The sequence below is a fragment of the Hirundo rustica genome, chromosome 1, assembly GCF_015227805.2.
Source record: "Hirundo rustica isolate bHirRus1 chromosome 1, bHirRus1.pri.v3, whole genome shotgun sequence".
NCBI classification, from domain to species: domain Eukaryota; kingdom Metazoa; phylum Chordata; class Aves; order Passeriformes; family Hirundinidae; genus Hirundo; species Hirundo rustica.
Genome location: NC_053450.1, coordinates 140,150,727 through 140,171,621, shown reverse-complemented (window position 1 = coordinate 140,171,621; position 20,895 = coordinate 140,150,727). Strand labels below are relative to the sequence as shown.

Here is a 20,895-nt window from a genome sequence, read left to right as displayed (position 1 = left end):
GCGTGGGACGCGCCCGCGGCGAGCAGCTGCGGCCGGCAGCCCGTGCCCGCCTCGCCCATGGCGGGGCCGCGGGACCCCGCGGAGCGCTGCTCCTGCCGCAACACCGACTGCGTGGAGCGGCCGCTGCGCCGGCTCTTCGAAGGGCTGGCGAGCGGCGTGGCCGCCTGCCCCTGGCCCTTCGTGCTGGTGCCGCTGCTGCTGTCGGGCGGGCTGGGCGCCGGCTTCCTCTACCTGCCGCAGCGGGAGGCGAACGACATCGAGGAGCAGTTCACGCCGACGTGGGGGCCCGCCAAGGCCGAGCGCGACTTCGTGCGGCGGCACTTCCCCCCCAACGACTCGGAGCGCTTCTCCGCGCAGCGGCTGCCCACCGAGGGCGCCTACGCCGCCCTCATCGCCGTGGCGACGAACGGCAGCTCGGTCCTGGACCCGGCGGCGTGGGCGGACGTGCTGCGGCTGAACGCCACCGTGCACGACGCCGAGTACGAGCGGCTCTGCGCCCGCACCGCCGACGGCTGCGCCAGCCCCAACGCGCTGCTGTCGCGGCTGGGCGATGCGGGACCGCCCGCCCCGGGGAGCCTCCGCTTCCCCGTCAACGGCGGCGACTTCCTGGGGACCGCGCTGGGCGGCGTGGAGACGGACGGCGGGCGGGTGCTCAGGGCGCGGGCCCTGAAGCTGGTGTATTACCTGCGGGAGGACGGCCCCGAGGCGCAGGACAGCCGGCGGTGGCTGGAGAGCTTCCTGCGAGACATCTCGTCCAAAGTGGCGGATTTGCGCCTCGGCTCCATTCAGGTAACGCGGGGGCGGCTACGGCCGTGCGGAGCGAGGGCCAGGGCAATGCTCCTCTGCCAACCTGATGTTTGGCCTTGCCTGTGCGCGTGTACAAAGACCGAGAGGAAGAGGACAAGTGCTTTATCGTTTCTTCTTGTTTTAATGCAGGTGACTTACTTTACCTCGCTGTCCAGACAACAGGAGTTTGAGGGAAATACCAAGAGTGTGGTCCCACTCTTCTCCATAACATATTACCTGACAATAACCTTTGCAGTCATCTCTTGCCTAAGGTAAAATGTCTCTAAGCTATCGCTGAATGAACAGTGACCTTTGCTCTTCTTTACCTTCCTCAGCTGGTTTCTCCTCTTGCCGAGTGAAGATGTTCTTGAAGCTGCAGACTTCTGGTGACATTTGATCATATTTCTTTGTATTTCTTTGCTTTTGCTTGCCTATCTATGCATATTTCCCAACTGCTTAGATGGAGTTCATGGTAAGTACCAGATGAATACCTGAGCAGTATTCTACCTTCCGTGTAGACATGACCAACTTGAATGCTCACTTCCTAGAGAAATTAATCTTGTCCAGTGCTGACTACTCAAATCTCTCACAGCATCATTCATCAGGTGTTCTCTTCAGATGGGCTACTGTCTGTGAAATATTTGACACATGACTAAGATATTCCTTGAAATATTTTCAGACTGAGTTGTATAAGAAATAATACCTGGCTTGCATGCTGTGGAGTGCTTTCTTCTGGCTTAGCTGTGTTAAGCAGCTTTGGATTGATGCTCTTCTGTGGAGTGCCATTTGTGGCCACTGTAGCAAATGCACCATTCCTGATTCTGGGTAAGTAAAAAAACGTAAGTTGTATTCAGATACAAAGACCAGAGTGAAGTTAAAAGAACCTGATGGTGTCAGTCATTTATGATGTGAATGTCAGATAAAACATCATTTTCTCCTGAAGTGAGTGGATGAGATACCCAGAGGTGCAGCCCCCTCAGAGCACCTGCAGGTGGGCAAGCCCCTCAGCTCAGCTCAGCACAGCTCAGCTCAGCTCAGCTCAGCTCAGCTCAGCTCAGCGTGCCCACAGTGGGACTGGAGATGGGTTCTTTTCCCAGAAGACAAAGCCTGCTCTAGATCCACTGCTCCAGCAGGAAGACTGTGAATGAGATAGTGGTAAGGTTAGCACTTCTGGCATTGTTGTAGTGTCCCTGGAAATGTAGGCAGGATGATTAATCCTCTGCAGTATAACATCTATGTTCTAACCAGTCTCATTCAGCTACACAACTGAAGTGATGCACCATTTGTGCAAGCAGCTTCCCCAAAAACCCAAGGAAGCTGGTATCATTGAATCCTTGTTACACAGAGTGCTTAATAGCCAGTGCTGAACTTTCCAAATACTGTTAGATAATGTTGCTGCAAACAAATTACTACTTTTAAAATCCTTACTGGTCTCCTATATGATACATTCATCTGAAGTTTTCTTAGGCTTGGTCTCATGCTGAGGAAAACACATGAAGCTCCCAGCTTGACAGCTCCTCACCTGTCCAATGCAAGTGCTCCTTTGGGCTGGCATTGTTTCTTTGTTTTCTCTATAATTCCAAAGCCTTTTTATTTACTTTTGTTTGCTCATCAATTGTAGTGGTTCTATCAAAAAGACCCTTTTGTACCCCTGAGAAAGGGTTTAAGCCAGTCTCTTCAGATCTTCAGAAATAACACACACACTCCTGTCTTCCTTGTGTTAAAGCAAACAAATTCTCAGTACATCAGAGCATTTGCTTTGAAGGCTGCGTGCTTTCTGAAGCAGCCAGGCTCACTGCCATATTCATCTTTGCATGTTCACTGGCAATTGCCTGTTCAGGTAGCAGGTAATGATTTCATCTCTTCTTCTGTGCTTGGCTAAATCTCACTCTGCTATTGGCACAGCCTTGCTTTCCCTTTTGTGTGATTAATTTTCAGTGAATAGAAGAGCCCTTGACAACATGGCCAGATACTGAAAGGTGTGAGATAATTATCTTGAGAGTTAGCAGAAGTGAGAGAAGCCCATTGGCTCTTCATTTTTGAACTTCAGCTCACTTACTGTGGCATCTTAGCAAAAAGCCAGACCCAGGATCCAGTCTTCCTGGCAGGTTTTCCCAGGGACCCGGCAGGTAATATTTGTGAGCGCATCAGTTGAAATGTGAACAAAAATGAATAACAAATCATGCATAAGTGCTGGAAGATAAACTGGAGAGAAGTGGAGGGCACAGAGCATAAAAAAAGTAAGACACTGGAAAACTGGAAACACTCTTCTCCCGTGTGGTAGCAACTGCTCTTCTTGCCTTCTGAAGGCGGAACAAGAACTGATTGCTCTGAAATTAGTGCTGAAGAAGAGATTCCAGAGATAATGGGGGATGCTTCCAGTGATAGGAATAGTTGAGCATCAGAATGTGGGATGCTTTGAAATCTGTGTCATCTGCATCAGGGAACAGGTGGACATCAGCTACAAGACACGTGTCAGAGGTGCAGTAGGTGTGCTCAGTCCTTGAGCAGAGTCGGTGAGGGATCAGGAAGCCATCAGGTCACCAGGAGGTGCTGAGAGGTAATACATTCAGCTACACATGAAGGATCGGTTTTCCTCATTCTCTTGTAACTCACATCAGTGCTCGAACAGTGTTAGAAGCCTGAGTTCCTTTTTCAAGACTTTATGTGGAATGAAATGTGATTAATGTTGTCGTTCTGTTGGGTGTTGGTGGAAGCTGCTATTTGCAGTGCAGCGTTAACAGTCTCTCCTCTTGCAGGGGTTGGCGATGACATGTTCATCATGATTGCTTCCTGGGAACAAAGTTTAAGGAAAAAAGAGAAATCCAACGTTAAGTCTTTGCTGGCTGAGACTTATGCAGAGGCAGCACTTTCTGTGACCATCACCACTCTCACGGATGTTTTGGCCTTCTTCATTGGCACCTGGACTGCTTTTCCATCCGTGAGGTCTTTTTGCCTCTATACGGGCACAGCTTTTGTCTTCTGCTATATATATACCATGACCTTCCTTGGGGCGGTTCTGGTATTAAATCACAAAAGGGAGCAAGGGAACCGACACTGGCTGACCTGCATGCGTGTGGATGTAGATAAAGATCAGGCTGAGAACTCCTGCTTGTACAATGCTTGCTGTATTGGCAGCTGTTCTCGGCAGCCATCTCAGCCAGAAGGGGAGCATCCAATGACAGTATTCTTTAAAAAGTATTACGGCCCTTTTGTTACAAATAAATGGATCAAGCTGCTCATGGTGTTGCTGTACGGAGCATATTTGGGTGGCAGTGTTTATGGGTGTACTCAGATCAGGGAAGGCATTGATCTCCGAAATCTGGCAAATGATGACTCCTACGTTATCCCATACTATGATGATGATGAGAAATACTTCTCCACATATGGACCCAGGGTCATGGTTGTCATTACTGAGAGCGTAGGTTACTGGAATGAGTCGGTGCGTCTTGACATTGAGAGCTGTGCACAGAATTTAGAGAACATCTCCTATGTAGATAAGACCCTCTCAGAGTCATGGCTGAGAGCGTACACAGAACTTGCCCCAAGCACTTCAATAAATATAAACAGTAAGACTGACTTCTTAAATGGCTTAACTATACTGTTCAGAATTCTTCCCAGTTTTGAGTGGGACATAAACATGACTCAGGATGAAATAGAGGCTTCACGTTTCTTCATCCAGACAGTGAACGTGACATCAGCCGTGGATGAGAAGAATCTCCTCAATCAGTTAAGAGAGGCAGCCAAGCAGTGCAGCATTCCACTGCTGGTGTATCACCCAGCCTTCATCTACTACGACCAGTACCTGGTGATAGTGCAGAACACTGTTCAGAACGTTCTCATTGCTGCCGGAGCGATGCTCGTTGTCTCCCTCCTGCTCATTCCCAACCCCTTGTGCTGCTTGTGGGTGACTTTTGCCATAGCCTCTGTTATAGTTGGCGTTGCTGGTTTCATGACGTTCTGGGACGTCAATCTCGATTCCATATCCATGATCAACCTGGTCATTTGCATTGGGTTTTCAGTAGATTTTTCTGCTCATATTTCCTATGCCTTTGTAACGAGTGGAGAGTCATCAGCCAATGAAAGGGCAATTGAAGCTCTGTCCCTGCTAGGTTACCCAGTAGTACAAGGTGCAGTTTCTACAATATTAGGGGTTGTTGTCCTGGCTGCAGCAAACACCTACATCTTTAGGACATTCTTCAAGATCATGTTCCTTGTAATTTTGTTTGGGGCTCTTCACGGTCTTGTTTTTATTCCAGTGTTTTTAACATTTTTTGGAAACTTTGGCAGTTCACCCCACAATACCATGTCTAAAAAGTTAGAGCACAGGTTTAGAAATGATAAAGACTGTCCATGAATAATTTAAATGTAAGGTTTTATATATTTATTATTTGTATTTTTATATTTTTTACATATAAAATTTATATATATAAATTATATAAATAATATAATATATATTTTTTTTATTACTATATTATGTTTAGGTTCAAATGCAGTGACTGTCAGGGATTATAAGAAATGAAAAGCAGAAGAATAAATACAGCAGAGCAGCAAAGGCTTCTGAAAACCCAGGCAAGTAAAAATAAAAACAAACCACATGGGATGGATTTTCATTTTATACCATTGTGTATGTTTGACTACACAAGATTAATGTTGTTTATTATCTTTTTTGTGTGACTTTTTTACTGAATGTATTAAAATTATTACAAACACTGTCCACTGTGTCAGGTTAATGGACTATGTTACATGGTTGTCAGGACACGTTCATACCAGGGAAGAGTAACTCTCACTGGACTGTATTTCCTGCCTGTTTGCCTTGATGCTGTAACTCATCCCAGCACTGAGCTGGAAGACAGTTTTTGCCCAAGAGGCTTGAATCTGGGTGTTTTACAGCAAAATTACAAGGGATCAGAACTGTCTCAGGCTGCAGTAACTCACAAGCCTTCAGGAGACAAAATATGATTAGATACCTAAATGCAGCACGAGAAACCCTTGGGGAACACTCACCCTAAGTTGATACCCATTTTCTATTCAAAGCCTTTTCTTGGTGTCCCATTTTCTAGCTCATGTTGAACATCTGGTACCCTTAAGAAGTTTGTGTGTAGCTTCTGTTGGCTGCAGTTTGCAAAGGTTATTGAATGTGCTTGGACCTCCTGAGAACCACCCTGGGAGATGCTGTGCCATGCTATGACAGGGCAAGGATTCACTAGAGAGAGTCACACCCTGATTCAGGCCAAAGTGAAAAAGCAGCTCAGGTTTAAGCAGATCAGTCCTAAAACTGTAAACCCATAAATTCCATTGTGTTCATCAGTGACAACCCATTCAGTGATGTGTCGATAGAGCAGAGGAGCTTTCACTGAGTAGTAGCTAAGAATTTATGAAGTGATCTTCTGACCTACGGGAACAGGGCAGTAGATGAAAATCAATTCATAATTTGTCACCAATATCATGAACAATCCTTTGGAAATAAAATAAATTTTGATAACCAGTGTTTGTAATTCTGGAAAAATTGGTGTAGAGCTTAGTAAATCGTTCAGTCCAAATCTGCTGCTGTGGTGGGTTTCTTCTGAGAGACTATGTAAAGTGTGACAAAGCCAGGGACTTCCTCTGTTCCCTGTGGATATCTGGCCAGTTTTATGACACCCAGGAAACAGGGCAGGACCCTTCTCTTTCATAGAGTCATAGAAGAGTTTGAGTTGGAAGAGACATTTGTGTTGATTTGGTACAGCCTGTTTCTTTGGTAGCAGGGGACAGCCATAGAAGTGGCTTTTGTGGGAAGCTTCCACTGTGTCTGACAGAGCCAATCTCTGATGGCTCTGAAGATGGACATGCTGCTAGCCCCGGTAGAGAGGTTGGTAATGCCTCTGTGATGACATATTTAAAAAAAACCAAAACCGCTCATGCACAGCTTTTTTCCGGGGCTGGCGAGGCACCGCCACCAGGGCCATCTGGGCAGAGTGCGGCGCTGCGCTGCAGCTGCCTCCTTCGCGGTACAGCGTGGCCCCCAGCAAGCCTTGCCTGCCTGGCCACCCCTAGCCCGCTGTGCCAGAGGCAGAAAGGCAGCGGCTGCGGCCGCAGCTTCTCCTTCCCTGTGCCCCACCTGAAGAGAGGTGTTAAATAGCGCCAGCGCCGCCACAGCCACCAGTGCCTGTTTGGTAGTGGCAGGGCCGCGTGGCTGGTGGGAAAATCATGCCGAGTGACTCCCAGCAAGGAACCTAGACAAGATCAACCTCTCGGCACTGTGGGATCCTGCAGGAATCTTTGAATTGGTGAACCTTGTTGGCAGTGGTACAGCAGCTTTTCTTCTAGTCAGAGAAGAGGAGGAGGTGAGGACATGTGAGGGGAAACAACATGGCAGCCCCAAGGTCAGTGGAAAAAGGGGAGGAGGTGTTCCACACACTGGAGCTGAGGTTCCTCTGTAGGCCATGGTGAGGACCATGATGAGGCAGGCTCTTCCCCTCCAGCCCGTGAGGTCCACAGAGGATGCAGAGATCCACTCACAGCCCACGGCAGAAGTACTCATGCTGGAGTGGGTGGATACTGGAGAAAGCTGTGGTCCAGTGGGAGACCCAAATGGAAAGAAAGGGCCTGTGCTTCCAGAGATTGATAGAGAGGACCCTTTCTCCCAAACTAGAGCAGCCTATCCTTAGAGGACTCCACCCTGTGAATGAGTGAACCATGCTACAGCAGTTTTGGAAAGACCAATGGGAAGGACTCACATTGCAGCAGTTGTGACAGGACTGCTGCTCCTGAGATTAGGGCCATGCCAGAAAAGTTCACGGAGAACTGTCTCTCATGGTGATGCCTTTGGAAGGCCGACCTGAAACAGAAACTGGACAGAGCTAGAGAATAAAGCAGATATTTATTGAAATACCTTTAAAGATACACCTTGGGCAGGACAAAAGCCTGGCCAGGGCTACACCCAAGGTGGACTTAAAATGGTCACAAAATGGATGACCAGTCATGAGGTCTTACACTTTTTTAAAGTTTTGGTGCATTTGCATATTGGGGTTTAATTGTCCAATTACAGCTTCAGAATATGAAGTCCCATCCTTCTTGTTTTCTCTCTTCAGTCCACCATTGTGCACCCCATGGCATAGCAGAGGAAAGGTTCCTCTCCCTGAGCAAACGGAAAATGATCTTGGGTGAGGAACTTACCAAAACCCCCACATCCTGTCTTCCTGCGCTGTCAGTGGGAAAGAGAGAGGGGCTGGGGGAAGAAAGTGTTTCAAAGGCTTATTTTGCTTCCCATTGTTCTCTTCTAACTCTGTTAATAAGAAACACACTTTATACCTTTAAATTTTAACCTGTTTTGCCCTTAGAGTGTTTTCTCCCAGTGCTTACTCAACTCATGAGCCCTTTGTGCTTTTTTTCCTCTCATCTGTCCAGCTGACACCAAGAGAAGGTGAACAAACAGCTTTCATGGATGCATGGCATTTGGCCAGTGTCAAAACACAACATTTAAAACGTCATCTAGTCCAACCCTCCTGCAATAAACAGGGGCATATTCAACATGATCAGGTTGCTCAGAGTCCAATCCAACCTGACCATGAATCTTTCCAGCCCTCTGAGCAACCTGCTCCAGTGTTTTACCACCGCCATTGTAAAAAAATTCCTTGTATTAAGTCAACTGTCTTTTAATTCACTTATTACTGCTTGCCTTATATCAAAGGCCCTGCTAAAATGTTTGTCCATCACTATTCCAGGTGTCCTTTTGCCTGAAGCCATCTCTTCTCCAGGTTGGACAACGCCATCTCTCTCCATCTGTCTCCATAGGAGAGGTACTCTGGCTCTCTGATCATCTTTGTGGCCTCTTCCAGACTGTCACAATCGGCTAATAAAAGCGGGGGTTGTGATGGTTCGTTTAGTGATCTCAGAGCACAAAAGACACAGCAGGGGACAATATCAACAGTTTACTCAACAACAACGCACTTTTATTGAGTGCAATCACAGTATGCAATAGAGGGAGAGGAAGAGAGAGAGAGAAAGAGAGAGAGAGGGAGGATTATAGCCACCAACAAAGAAGAGCAGAATCTTCGTGGCGATGCCAATAGACACATCTTCCCGTGGGGAGATCTTGAGTTGATTAACTTAGGGAGTCTTCTTTATAGTCTTTTCCAAAGCAACAGGCAATTGGCCAAAGGGTGGGGAGATCCTTTGAGAGAACAGGTACAGGACAGACCAGTCCTCTGCAGCAAGCATAGCCAGTCTACCGTGACCTGCCCATTGTTCCTGACCAGTTTTTCGGTCCAGCGAACACTCCTGCAGGCAATGCTTGACAGATGTCTCACCTCAGCCAGGCCAGAACTCCTGTGTTGGGGTTTCAGGGTTTCATTCTTTGTCCTTGGTGATGGTCATGAGGCAGATGAGGGATCTTTGGACCATCTCTTACACAAACTCACACCAGCAAGTCCGCATTCTTCCTGTACTGGGGACCCAAGAGCTGGATGCAGTATTCCAGGCAGAGTGGAGGGGCAGAATCACCTCCATTGACCTGGTGGCTGCGATTCTTTTGATGCAGATCTGGATAGAATTGGCTTTCTGGGCTTCAAGTACATATTGCTGGGTCGTGTCCAGCCTCTCATCCAACAATGTACCCTGAAGTTGTTCTCAGCAGGGCTGCTCTCCTTCTCTTCATCTCCCAGCCTGTCTTGATACCAGGGGTTGCCCCAGCCCATGTGCAGGACTTTGCGTTTGGCCTTGTTGAACATCATGAGGTTCCCATTTCTTGTGGTTGTGTAGGTCCCTCTGAATGGCATCCTGACCCTCAGGCATGTCACCTGCACCACTCAGCTCCGTGTCATCTGCACACTTGCTTTGTCTGTGTCATTGAGGAAGACATTAAATAGCACTGGTCCTATTATGAACCCCTGAGAGATATCACCTGTCACCAATATCCATTGGGACACTAAGCTACTAACCACTACCCCTCAGATGCAACCATTTAATCAGTTCCTCATCCACACAGCAGTCTACACATCAGATACATATCTCTCTAATTTAGGGAAAACAATGTTGTTTGGACCATGTCAAAGGTCTTAGAGAAGGACAGACAATACAATAGCCCTTCCCGTATGCACTGATGTTGTCACTCCATGACAGAAGGCTGGTCAGGCAGGATTTCTCCTTGGTGAAACCATGCTGACTGTCTCAAATTGCATCCCTGTTGTCCATATATCTTAGCACAGCTTAGGAGGATCTGTTGCATGATCTTCGTTGGCACAGAAGTCAGTAGCTCCCAGGGTCCTTCTTTCTACCCTTTTTGTAGATAGGTTCAGTGTTTCCCTTTTTCCAGTCACCTAGAATGTCACTTGACTGCCACAGCTTCTTGAATAGTATAGAAAATGACTTGGCAAACTACATCAACCAATTTCTTCAGAGCCCTGAGATGCATCTCATCAGGTCCCACAGATATATGTATGTGCAGGTTCCTCAAGTGGTCATGAATCTCTTCTCTTACAGTGGAATGGACTTTGTTCCTACAGCCCCATCTTGCAATCCACACACTCAAGAGGTGTGGGAAGAGAGGCTGCCTTTCTAGATAGGCATAAAGGTGGTTGAATACCTCAGCCTTCTTGCCCTTTGTGACTAGTTTGCTGGCCTTGGTTAACAAGACAGGTACACTTTCTTTGACCTTCCTTCTCTGGCTAGCATACCTGTAGAGGCCATTCTTGTTATTCTTTGCATCCCCTGCCAAGTTCAGCTCCAGCTGTGCCTTGACATTCCTAAACCCATCCCCGCACAAACAGACTGTGTGTCTATACTCTTTCCAGGAGTCTATGTCTATGAATTGCTTTTTGCCCTTTATTTTGACCAGCAGGTTCCAACTCAACCATTCCAGTCTCTTGCATTCCATGCTTGATTTCTTGCACCTAAGGGTCACTAGCTCTTGCAATTATGATAAGCATCCTTAAGGATCTGCCAGCTCTCTTCTGCTCCCTTGTTCCTGAGCACAGTTTCCCAAGGGTTCCTATTGACTAACTTCTTGAAGAACTGGAAGCTTGCCTTCCTAAAGTTCAGGGGTTTGACTTTACTCTTTGCCTGACTGACATCCCTCAGGACTTCCAGCTCCACTAAATGCATGATCACTGCAGCCCAGGTTGCTTTCAATCTTGATGTCCGCAGTTAGCTCATTTGTGTTGGTGACCATCAGGCCTAGTAATGCATCCCTTCTGGTAGGGCTGTCTATTACCTGGCTCAAGAAGTTATCCGCAATGCATTCTAGGAGCCTTGTGGGTTGCCGAGAGCTCAGCATACTGCTTTTCCATGAGATGTCAGGGTGGTTGAAGTCCAACAGCAGGAAAAGAGCCTGCAAGCACAATGCCCAGCTGGAGCAAGAAGGTTTTTTCCATAGGCTCCCCTTGATCAGGTGGCCTGTAGTAGACACCAGCCACGAGGTTCCTTTTGTTACCTTGGTCTCTTCTTTACCCGCAGACTTTCAACCTGCTCATGGCTGTTCCTCAAAGAGAGCTCTTTACACTCAATCCACCTCTTGGTGTTAAGTGCAACCCCTTCACCCCTCCTTCCTCTCCTGTCCCTTCTGAACAACCTCTAGCCACTGATAACTGCACTCTAGTCATGGGATTTGTCCCACCAAGTTTTGGTAATGGCAACTAGGTCACTGCTTTATAACAGCAGGTGGCTTCCAGCTCCTCCTGTCTGTTGCCCATGCTGCCTGTAATGGTCTAGAGACACTTCAGCTGGGATATTGGCCATGTTGCTTTCTTAAGAGGAACACCCCTTAATTCCTTTGAGACTCTTTCCTGGTGGCATCTACTACCTCAGGAGCCCTTGACTCATCTTCGTAAGACTTCAAGTGCAGTCAGCACAAATCAGAGACCAGCAGAGGGTCCTGACTAGCACTCTGTCCCTCAGACCTTGGTGGGGCATCCCACAGCTTGTCAAAGGGCAAGCCTGACATCATTGCCCTCTGTCACCAGGTCTGGTTCGAAGCTCCATCCACAAACTCCCAACGGGGGCCGCGGAGGGGATGGTTGGCACTGCCGCCACGACGCACATGGGACGTCCCCAGGAAAGCGTGTCCCTAAGCGCAGGAGCTGCTCCAGATCGGGTATTCCTGGTGAGGGGATGGCCCTGAGGAGACCCGGGGGCAGGGGAGGCAATGAGGGGTCATGGGAACAACACACAAGTGAGAGAGAACACAGAGCAGAAGGAAGACTGTGACTCCTGGCCATGCAGCTGAGAGACCCGCTCACAAATCTTCCTGGGCAAGTGGGCTGGAAACTGGGGATGGCTTTAGCTGTGTTTAACATGACTCACAGTACAAGCTGCTCTACTCATCCATCTCCCTCTGTCTCACAGACTTGCCCTTCTTTTGCATTATGAGGATTTCCTTCTGTGAAGTTTGTCCTTTCCAAACGAGAGTCAGCCAAGTACATTTTAGGTAACCAGCATACTAAAGATTCAGATGTAAAGCAGGTTTTAAGTATTTGCCTTTCCTTGCATGAGAGTCCATAAGCATGCAAGAATTAAAATCTTGCTGTGGCACAGGGAATATGTGAATTTTGGGGCCTCCAGAGTAATTTTCCTTAGGGTTTCTGGGTAGTTATTACTGAGGATAGCTCAGCACAAAATTTCTCCAGGCTGAATAACCCCAGCTCTCTCAGTCTGTCTTCACAGGAGAGGTGCTCCAGCCCTCTGATCCTCATGAAATAGCCCAGTAAATTTTTATGATCCAAAGAATATGATTTAAGGTAGTCTTTAAAGTAACAACTCACTTTTGGTTTGCTCTTAATATCAGTGAATATGAACTAGTGTTAAAGCCCTATCTATTTGTTGAAGGTGTTATTTGTGAAAATGAAGAACTCTATAACTTAAAACCCAGTCTCATGTTTGATTCCACAGCTGCTTTCTTTTACGAGCATGATCATTTAAATGTGCAAGCACAAAAGACTTGTCAAATGACAAAAAGTACCAAAATATTTCTGAATCTACCACCACATTAAAGGCAATATTGAGCTTCCTTTCTAAAAACTACCATGTGCTTAAAAGCCAAACAACAGAGGAATATCCAGAAGTAATCCCTGAAGGGATCAAGTCTGGTAGTCACTGCTAGATGCCTTTTTCGTTCTCCCTCACAATTTTTTCCCTTGCTGTGTCTTAACTGTCCTGTAAGTAGTAGAGAGACCCTTCACAACAGACTTCATTGTGCTGTCACGTAATATTAAATCTGTTTTTTATTCATAGCCTTGCCAGTGATTTTTCAAGCGATCTTAAAGACTCATTCCTACCAAACACTGGAGAGAGCTGGCTGTTGGGCCAATGCCGCTGCAGTACTGCAGGGCCCTCCTGTGGTCAGTGGAACCAAGGCACTGCACCCAGCCCTGGGGATGCGACACGAGGGGCAGAGGGCTTCCTGCTGCACTTGGCTCTGTCCAGCTGCACAGTGCGGGGGTGTCAGCCTTGGGAAGTGCTCACAGGCAGGAGGCACCATCGCTGAGAAATGGCTCAGGGACTGGGAGCTCTCCACTGAAAAGAATGGAGAAGCTTGATGCAAGCAAAACCCTCTTCCTTGTCCCTCCCTCTCGCCTCAAACACAGAGATACAGTTCACAGCTCATTGCACTGACAAAGAGAAGTGATACTCCCACTGCTTTCAGCTTTGCTGCATGTTATGTGAACAATGTAAAAACTGCAGAGGGAAGTAAAATTTTCAAGAGACAAATGTGGGTGATGCTACAATTAGTGGCAGTAGTCAAATTTTTCATATTTCTTCTCTGTTCCATAAAAGCAATTTTATTAGTTTTATTTTAATGCTTGGAGCTTGTGGTGTTTTGTCTGGGATAGAGTTAATTTCTTCAGAGTAGCTGGTATGGGGCTGTGTTTTGGATTTGTGCTGGAAACTGCTGATAAGTGAGGGATATTTTAGCTGCAGCTGAGCAGTGTTCACACACTGTCAAGGCCTTTTCTGCTCCTCACCCCACCAGGGAGGAGGCTGGGGGTGCACCCTAGGCAGCCCATGGGATATTGCAGATCATATGTGTCAAGCTCAGTATACAAAGCTTGGGTTTGTCTCCCCAAGTCACCCTTACACACATGATGGAGCCCTGCTGTCCTGGTGATGGCTGAACACCTGCCTGCAATGGGAAGTAGTGAATTCATTCACTCCTTATTTTGCTTTGCTTGTGCATGCAGCTTTTGCCTTTACCTATTAAACTGTCTTTATCTCAACCCACAAGTTTTCTCAGTTTCATCCTTCCAATTCACTCCCTCATCCCCTGGGGAGTGAGTGAGTGGCTGTGTGTGGCTTAGTTGCCAGCTGGGATTAAACCATGACAGATGTCCTGTACCTGACCTTTCTCTTTATTTGACAAATCTAGTCATGGAATTTAAGTTCAGAAAAATGCCAGGTCCATTCAGCTTTTGTATTTTTGCCTCTGTGTCCTCTGACTAGTCCAGACGTGGCAATGAAAGAGCCTTTGACAGTTCCAGGTTGAGAAGTTGTCAGCAGCAGAAATATCCAGACAGGCCATGGATTTCTTGTGATCAAATGGGAACTGTGGAAGGGGCACTGGGACACTCAGAGAAATGATTCCGGTAAAGGGCAAATGATGCACAGAGGGGCTGCCAGTCTGTCATACATCCCAGATGAAACAGGTTTGTGATATCCAGTGTTGGTGTGCCAAGTGTCTACACATCACTTAACCTCTCTTCGAGGGCATTTCTACAAACACTTGGGGTTTTATTCTATTTCTGTGCTATTGCTTGCTTAGAAACAAGGCAGCATCAAGTTTTTTGTGCATTGCTCAGTGGCCTCCTCTGAAGAAGCAGCAATCCCAGGCAGTGTTGAATCCATTTTTGCTGTTTTAAGTTTAATACTCTCTTTTCCTTGGTTTCTAGTAGAGTATTCAAGCTCAAGTGAAGCACAACTGGCACATCTAAAAGATAAGAACAAACATTTCTTCTTTTGCATGCTTGTTCTGGTTTCAGCTGAGATAGTTAGTTTTCTTCTTACTAGTGAATACAGTGTTGTGGTTTGGATGTAGTAGGAGGTCAGAGTTGATAACAAACTGATGGTTTCTTTGTGCTTCTAGTCCTTACTCTGAATCAAGGACTTTTCAATTTTCCAGGCTCTGCCAGTGAGCAGGTGCACAAGAAGCTGGGAGGGAGCATGGCCAGAAGAGCTGACCTGAAATAATCAAATGTTTCTTCCCTACCCTAGAACATTATGGTCCATATATGAACTGGGGGGATTGGCCTGGAGCTCCCACCTTGGGGCTGGTGATGAGGAATTGTATTAGGTGTGACTAGTTTTTCTTGGGTTTTATTCCTTTCTTCCCTTTTTATTACTATTGCTATTGCTATTGCTATTACTATTATATATTATTACTATTACTATTACTATTGCTATTACTACTATTACTATACTTTATTTCCATCACTAAAATGTTCTTATCTCTACCCACGAATTTTACTTTTTTCTGCCTCTTATCCTTATCCCACTGGGGGAGGGAGGGGGAGGGATTTACCGAGTGGCTACCTGGTAGTTTGTGGCCAGCTGGAATTAACCCGTGACAGTGCTAAAACCAAATGTTTCTGAAAAGCACCGGCAAACCTGACATTTCTACAGGCAGGTAACTTGGCAAGTCCAGAGAGGACAGTTGATCAGGTGTGTTTTATATTTTGAGAAAGAGAAACAATTCCAGGCTTCCTCTACTGGGAAGAGCAGTCTGTGTTTTCCTAAGCCATTTGAGGCTTTGTTTCCCATACACCTATCCCCCCTCAGCCCCATATTTTCCCAAATTCACCGGCTTCTTCTTGCCTGCATAAAGATGCTGAAAACAGGAAGTTTAACTTCTTCATACCTCTGTTGTGCATGCATTCATGGACCACAGATACTGAACAGTCTCTTCGCTGATGTGATGTAAACATCCTTTGAAGAAAATTTAATTAACCCTAATTGATTTTAACCAAATCAGTCTTCAGAGTAAGCACTTTTGAAGACTGCTCAACTGATCAATGATCAACTTGGTAAATGGATTAAATGGAGTCTTGCTTGAAACTGAGCTGGGTTTTCAGCCAGAGTATGGACTGTCTGTTCTGATTTACCACAGTAGTATTTATAGCATATAATCTATGAAATGCAGCCATAATATTAATTCATAAATGTCAACAAGAATTATCAAAGCTGTTCCTACCATGTTAAATCTAGTGTTCAATCACTCTAGTGTTTCCACTTATTTTAGTTCCTTCTTCGTACCTGAGGAGATAAATGTCTCAAGTTGTAACAAACAGCACTCTCTCACTCTGAAACTACTGTCTTCATGGCCCCCAAAATACTTGAGTCTGTATCTTCTGTCCCCATGTCACAAATTTCGAATGTCTTTCTGCTAACTGAGAAGAATACATGACTTCTACAGCATCTTCTTCCCACCAAAGAACCCTGGGAATTGCTGCATATTTATTTCTGGTCTAAACACCAGCTAATGAGGTGCTCATGATTATCTCAGAAATTTCCTTTTGAAAAACATAACCTGGTGTTTGAAGACCTGGGCTATTGTATTCACCATTGTGCTGCTGCAAAGAGATACCTTCTTGCCAATCACAGACCATCTCTTGTGTTTTCAAACCTTAGGAGCCAGCCCTGGAAGTTTACACTCACACTATGAGCTGTAAGTAAAAATCTTGTCACTTCAGCAAGACTAACCAGTTTAATAAAGGGCTCATAGTTGTTGTAATGCAACTTCAGGCAGTAAACTTTAAATGGATTCTTGTCTAAAAAGCATTTAAGGCATTTCGAGTCCTTATTCATTGAAATTATTTGGAACAAGAATTTTTAGCAAAAGAATATTTCACATACACATAAGTCCTATCTTGAAGACTCTTTTCTCAAACAGATCTCCCTGAAATCAATGCTAGCACAGCAATGTGGGGCTGCTTACAGGGTGGTTTCTTGATTTGGAAAAATACTGCAGCATCAGTAAGTAAGTTACATGTGGATTTAAGCAGTTTCCAATGAAGCAGATACATTCTGCTGAGTTTGCTCAGTGTCATCCTGGACACAAATTGGATTCCACATTGTCCCCATGAGCACATCTAGCCTCAGCAGCCAGCATAGGACGGTGATGTTACAGGTAACACTGTCCTGTGCCCACCTGCCCTTGTAACAAAGGGGTTTATCAAATAACAGCTGAGAGGTGAAGAATTTCTGTTAATCCAGAAATTACAGTAAAAAGAGTTGAGGAAACATGCAAACTGTTCAGGTAATTACATGGGAGAAAAAATCCAGTCATGACCACTGCTGCCCGTGGCATTTCCAGGATGTAAAGCCAAGAAGATTTACAAGATAAAACAAGGGTTTAATTCCTGGAATCCTAAGGAATGACTGTTATGCTTACTGGGGCAGGCTTCCACAGCTCATGAAAAACAATGTTATTTATTTCACAGAGAACAGTATTAGAGTCTCCATGCTAAAAATCTGATTTGAAGTTTCAGATTGCAGTAATACACCTACGCAACAGCTCAGGAAGACAGCTCACACCATGCACATTTTCTGCTGTGTACACAATGTTTTGATATTAAATGTTTCCAATAGTATTTCCATCATATTAGTTTTGTCTGTTCCCAGAAATTATCAGTTCCATCACCTGGTGGCTTTATTGCTTAAAAAGCCGAATAACCAACTTTTTCTCTTCAGTTCACTGATGGAAGTAAAGGTACATTATGTCAGTATGAAATATTGCATTCTCTGAATTTCTTAATGGTTTGGCAATAAAAGGTATCGTGACAAGAAACTGCATTTCTGCACAGAAGCCTGTTCCTCCTGTTCTGAGTATTGAAAAGAAAGCTGTCATCTGAATGAGATCTTCTTTTACTCTTACATGAAAGATGTGTGTCCTTCTGAGCCAGTGCTGTGGCTGAAGTGGTCCCCTCAGCTGTCATCCCTGTCACAAGCATGGACAAGGCTACTCCTCTGCGGGGGGCTGATACATCTAGACTGGAGTAACACCATAATGAATTTTGTCTGACATTTTCCATACTCAGCCCTGCATCCAGTTGCACAGGCTTGTGGGAGATTAGGGACAGGCGGTCGGAAGATATCGCGCTGTACGGGCAGACAGAACCCCTCCCTCAACTCTTAGTTGGTCAGTGTCCTTGATAAGATAAGCAATACCTAACCTGTAACGTAAGCAGACGGATGTGATGTAGCAAACAGAGGTTTTATTACCCCATGTAACCAGTTAATAAACGCCATTAGCCGTCCACCACATTGGTGTCTGTGAGCTGATGGACCGAGCAGCCTGGCTGTGGCTGCCGTGTCGTTCCTGAACCAGGTCGCTACACCTCAGCGGAGGTAACAAGTGGTGCCGAAACCCGGGAATCGCCCTGGACATTGGGAGTCGCCCTGGACATCGGGAGTCGCCTGGACGGGTGAACGACGGCCGAGCGGCTGGTCCAGCTCGGCGGGAGGGACGCCTCCGGACCCACGCAGAAGATGGAAGCTCTCGTGAAGGTCATTTCTCAGATTCATAAGCAGTGGGGAATTGATTGTAAAGCAAAAGATTTTACCCTCGCAGTGACGAGGCTTTTGCAACTTAGTATTATTGATCGTCCGGTGGATATCCTCCACCCAGATGTTTGGGATCAATGTACTAAAGCTCTTGCCGAAGACACAATGTCTTCCAGCTCAGGGAAAAATCTTAAAGCATGGGGGAGGGTCGTAAAATCATTACAGAAGGCGTTGCATGAACAGGACACCTGGAGAGCTGCGCGAAATTGTTTAAAGGTTTCCCCCCAATTAGGTATCGCAGCAGCAACGCAAACTTTCTCAGAGGGAACTGTTGTTGAGAATTTTCAGAATGTAAAAGAATGTACTCTGAATGTTAGTAATAATGCTCAGAGTGTTGATGAAGTCGGTTTGGCTGAATGTATGGGCTCGGGATCAGAAGGTCAAGAGCTTGCTTCGAGGCCCCCGAGCTCAAGGCCGCTCACTGAAGAGATAAAACAGATGCAGTCATTTTACAGCGGTCTAGCTGAAGAAGCTAGGAATGCTGAAAAAGTGGGGGAGGGACCTCCACCTTATGCGCCTCAAGATAGCGCTGAAAACAAAGAGAGCTCGTTTGCTAACGTGGGGGCGCACGAGCAGAAAAAGGGAGGAGAGCGCAAAGAGAGAGCTGAAGCCAATCTTTGCCAAAAAGCGCGTTTTTCTAAAGCAAGAAGCTCCCACAGTAGGAGGCGGGGGAAGCGCAGGGGCAGGAGGCCCAGGGGGAAGGAGTGGCCCAGCCCTGAGGGAAAGGGGCGGGGGCCAAGAGGGAAGGGACGGCCCAGCCCCGAGAGAAAGGGGCCGGGTCGGAGCCCGACCAAACGGGTCCAGAGCCCGGAAGCAGCCAGTCAGTCGACTTCCGGCTCTGACTCGGACTTCAGCTGGGACTGGGACAGCCAGTCCTCTGCTGCCGGCTCTGACAAAGAAGAAGTAACAGTATATAAAATCAGTAACAACAATGTTTCTACTTGGGCTGAGGGGAAGTCAGAACAAACTCCCCTCACAGACTGGAAGAAGATAAAAATGGCATGCTTTAAATGCAGCCAGGCATTTAAATTGGGCAAATGTGCAAATTATCAGACTCCCACCTTCAGTGCCCCAGTCATTCAAACCCTATCAGAATCTTGCAGCACGCAGACAAAAGAGGGAAGCCACATCTGGCACCTCCTCCTCATCCCGTCCTTTAGCTATTTACCAAAAACCTAAGTCAAATCCTTACAATTTGTTTCTTAGTGTGTTAAATGCTACCTTTTTGTCATTGAACCAATCCAATCCAAACTTTACAAAATCATGCTGGTTATGTTATAATGCAGAACCTCCTTTTTATGAGGGTGTCGCTCTTGATGCTCCTTTTGAATACTCTGCAGCAAACAATCCACACAACTGTAAGTGGGACACCCCCCGGAGAGAAATTACCCTGAGTCAAGTCACAGGCCGAGGCAAATGCTTTGGCAGTGTAACCGTAGCAAAGCAGATGGGAAATATCTGTACTGAGTTCATCCAACCTAGTCAAAAGACTGACAAGTGGGCAGTTCCGTTCCTATCAGGAATGTGGGTCTGTCAACAAATTGGAATAACCCCCTGTGTGTACCTTAACAAATTCAATAACCTTGCTGACTTTTGTGTCCAAGTTCTGATTGTTCCTAGAGTCCTGTATCACCAAGAAGAAGAAATGTATCACTTTTTAGAAGAAACCATCCTGCTCCGCAAAAGAGAAGTAATGACAGGTATAACCATTGCAATGCTCCTTGGCCTAGGAGCCACTGGCACAGCCACAGGTGTTTCAGCTCTCGTCACCCAACATCAAAGACTTTCTCAGCTGCAAATGACAATTGACGAAGACTTACTAAGAATTGAAAAATCCATCTCCTCTCTGGAAAGATCTATCTCCTCGCTTTCAGAAGTCGTGCTGCAAAACAGGCGAGGACTGGACCTCTTGCTCATGCAGCAAGGAGGCCTGTGTGCTGCCTTGAGAGAAGAATGCTGTTTTTATGCAGACCACACCGGAGTCGTGCGAGACTCCATGGCCGAACTGAGAGGAAGACTGGCCCAGAGAAAGAGAGAGAGAGAGGCCCAACAAGGATGGTTCGAGTCATGGTTCAATCAGTCCCCATGGCTGGCCACCCTTGTTCCCACATTAATAGGCCCTCTCACCATGATACTCCTGACATTGATTTTTGGGCCTTGCATTTTAAACAAGTTAGTGTCGTTTGTTAGAAGACGTTTAGGCAAAGTCGACATCCTATTTGTCGAACGCATGCAATTATCGTGAAGTGTGTTTGTTACTAACATTTTATATTATTTTTGTATCCTATTATACTAACTTTAACAGCTTTTGTATTTTTATGACATTTATACTTTTATGACATTTATACTTTTATAACATTTATATTTTTATAACATTTATACTTTTATAACATTTATACTTTTATACTTTTTTATTTAGTCATGAGAGGGGGGGGAAATGTGGGAGATTAGGGACAGGCGGTCGGAAGATATCGCGCTGTACGGGCAGACAGAACCCCTCCCTCAACTCTTAGTTGGTCAGTGTCCTTGATAAGATAAGCAATACCTAACCTGTAACGTAAGCAGACGGATGTGATGTAG

At 46.1% G+C, this 20,895-nt stretch overlaps 1 protein-coding gene across 1 annotated transcript; it reads left to right on the top strand.

The window, feature by feature from the left end:
- The first annotated feature begins 57 nt into the window (after positions 1–57).
- LOC120754397 (patched domain-containing protein 3-like) lies at positions 58–5,143 on the top strand. The gene is made up of 4 exons (XM_040067900.1): positions 58–789; positions 937–1,058; positions 1,466–1,611; positions 3,546–5,143. The coding sequence occupies exons 1-4, from the start codon at positions 58–60 to the stop codon at positions 5,141–5,143; spliced, it is 2,598 nt and encodes an 865-aa protein (XP_039923834.1).
- Positions 5,144–20,895: the final 15,752 nt, after the last annotated feature.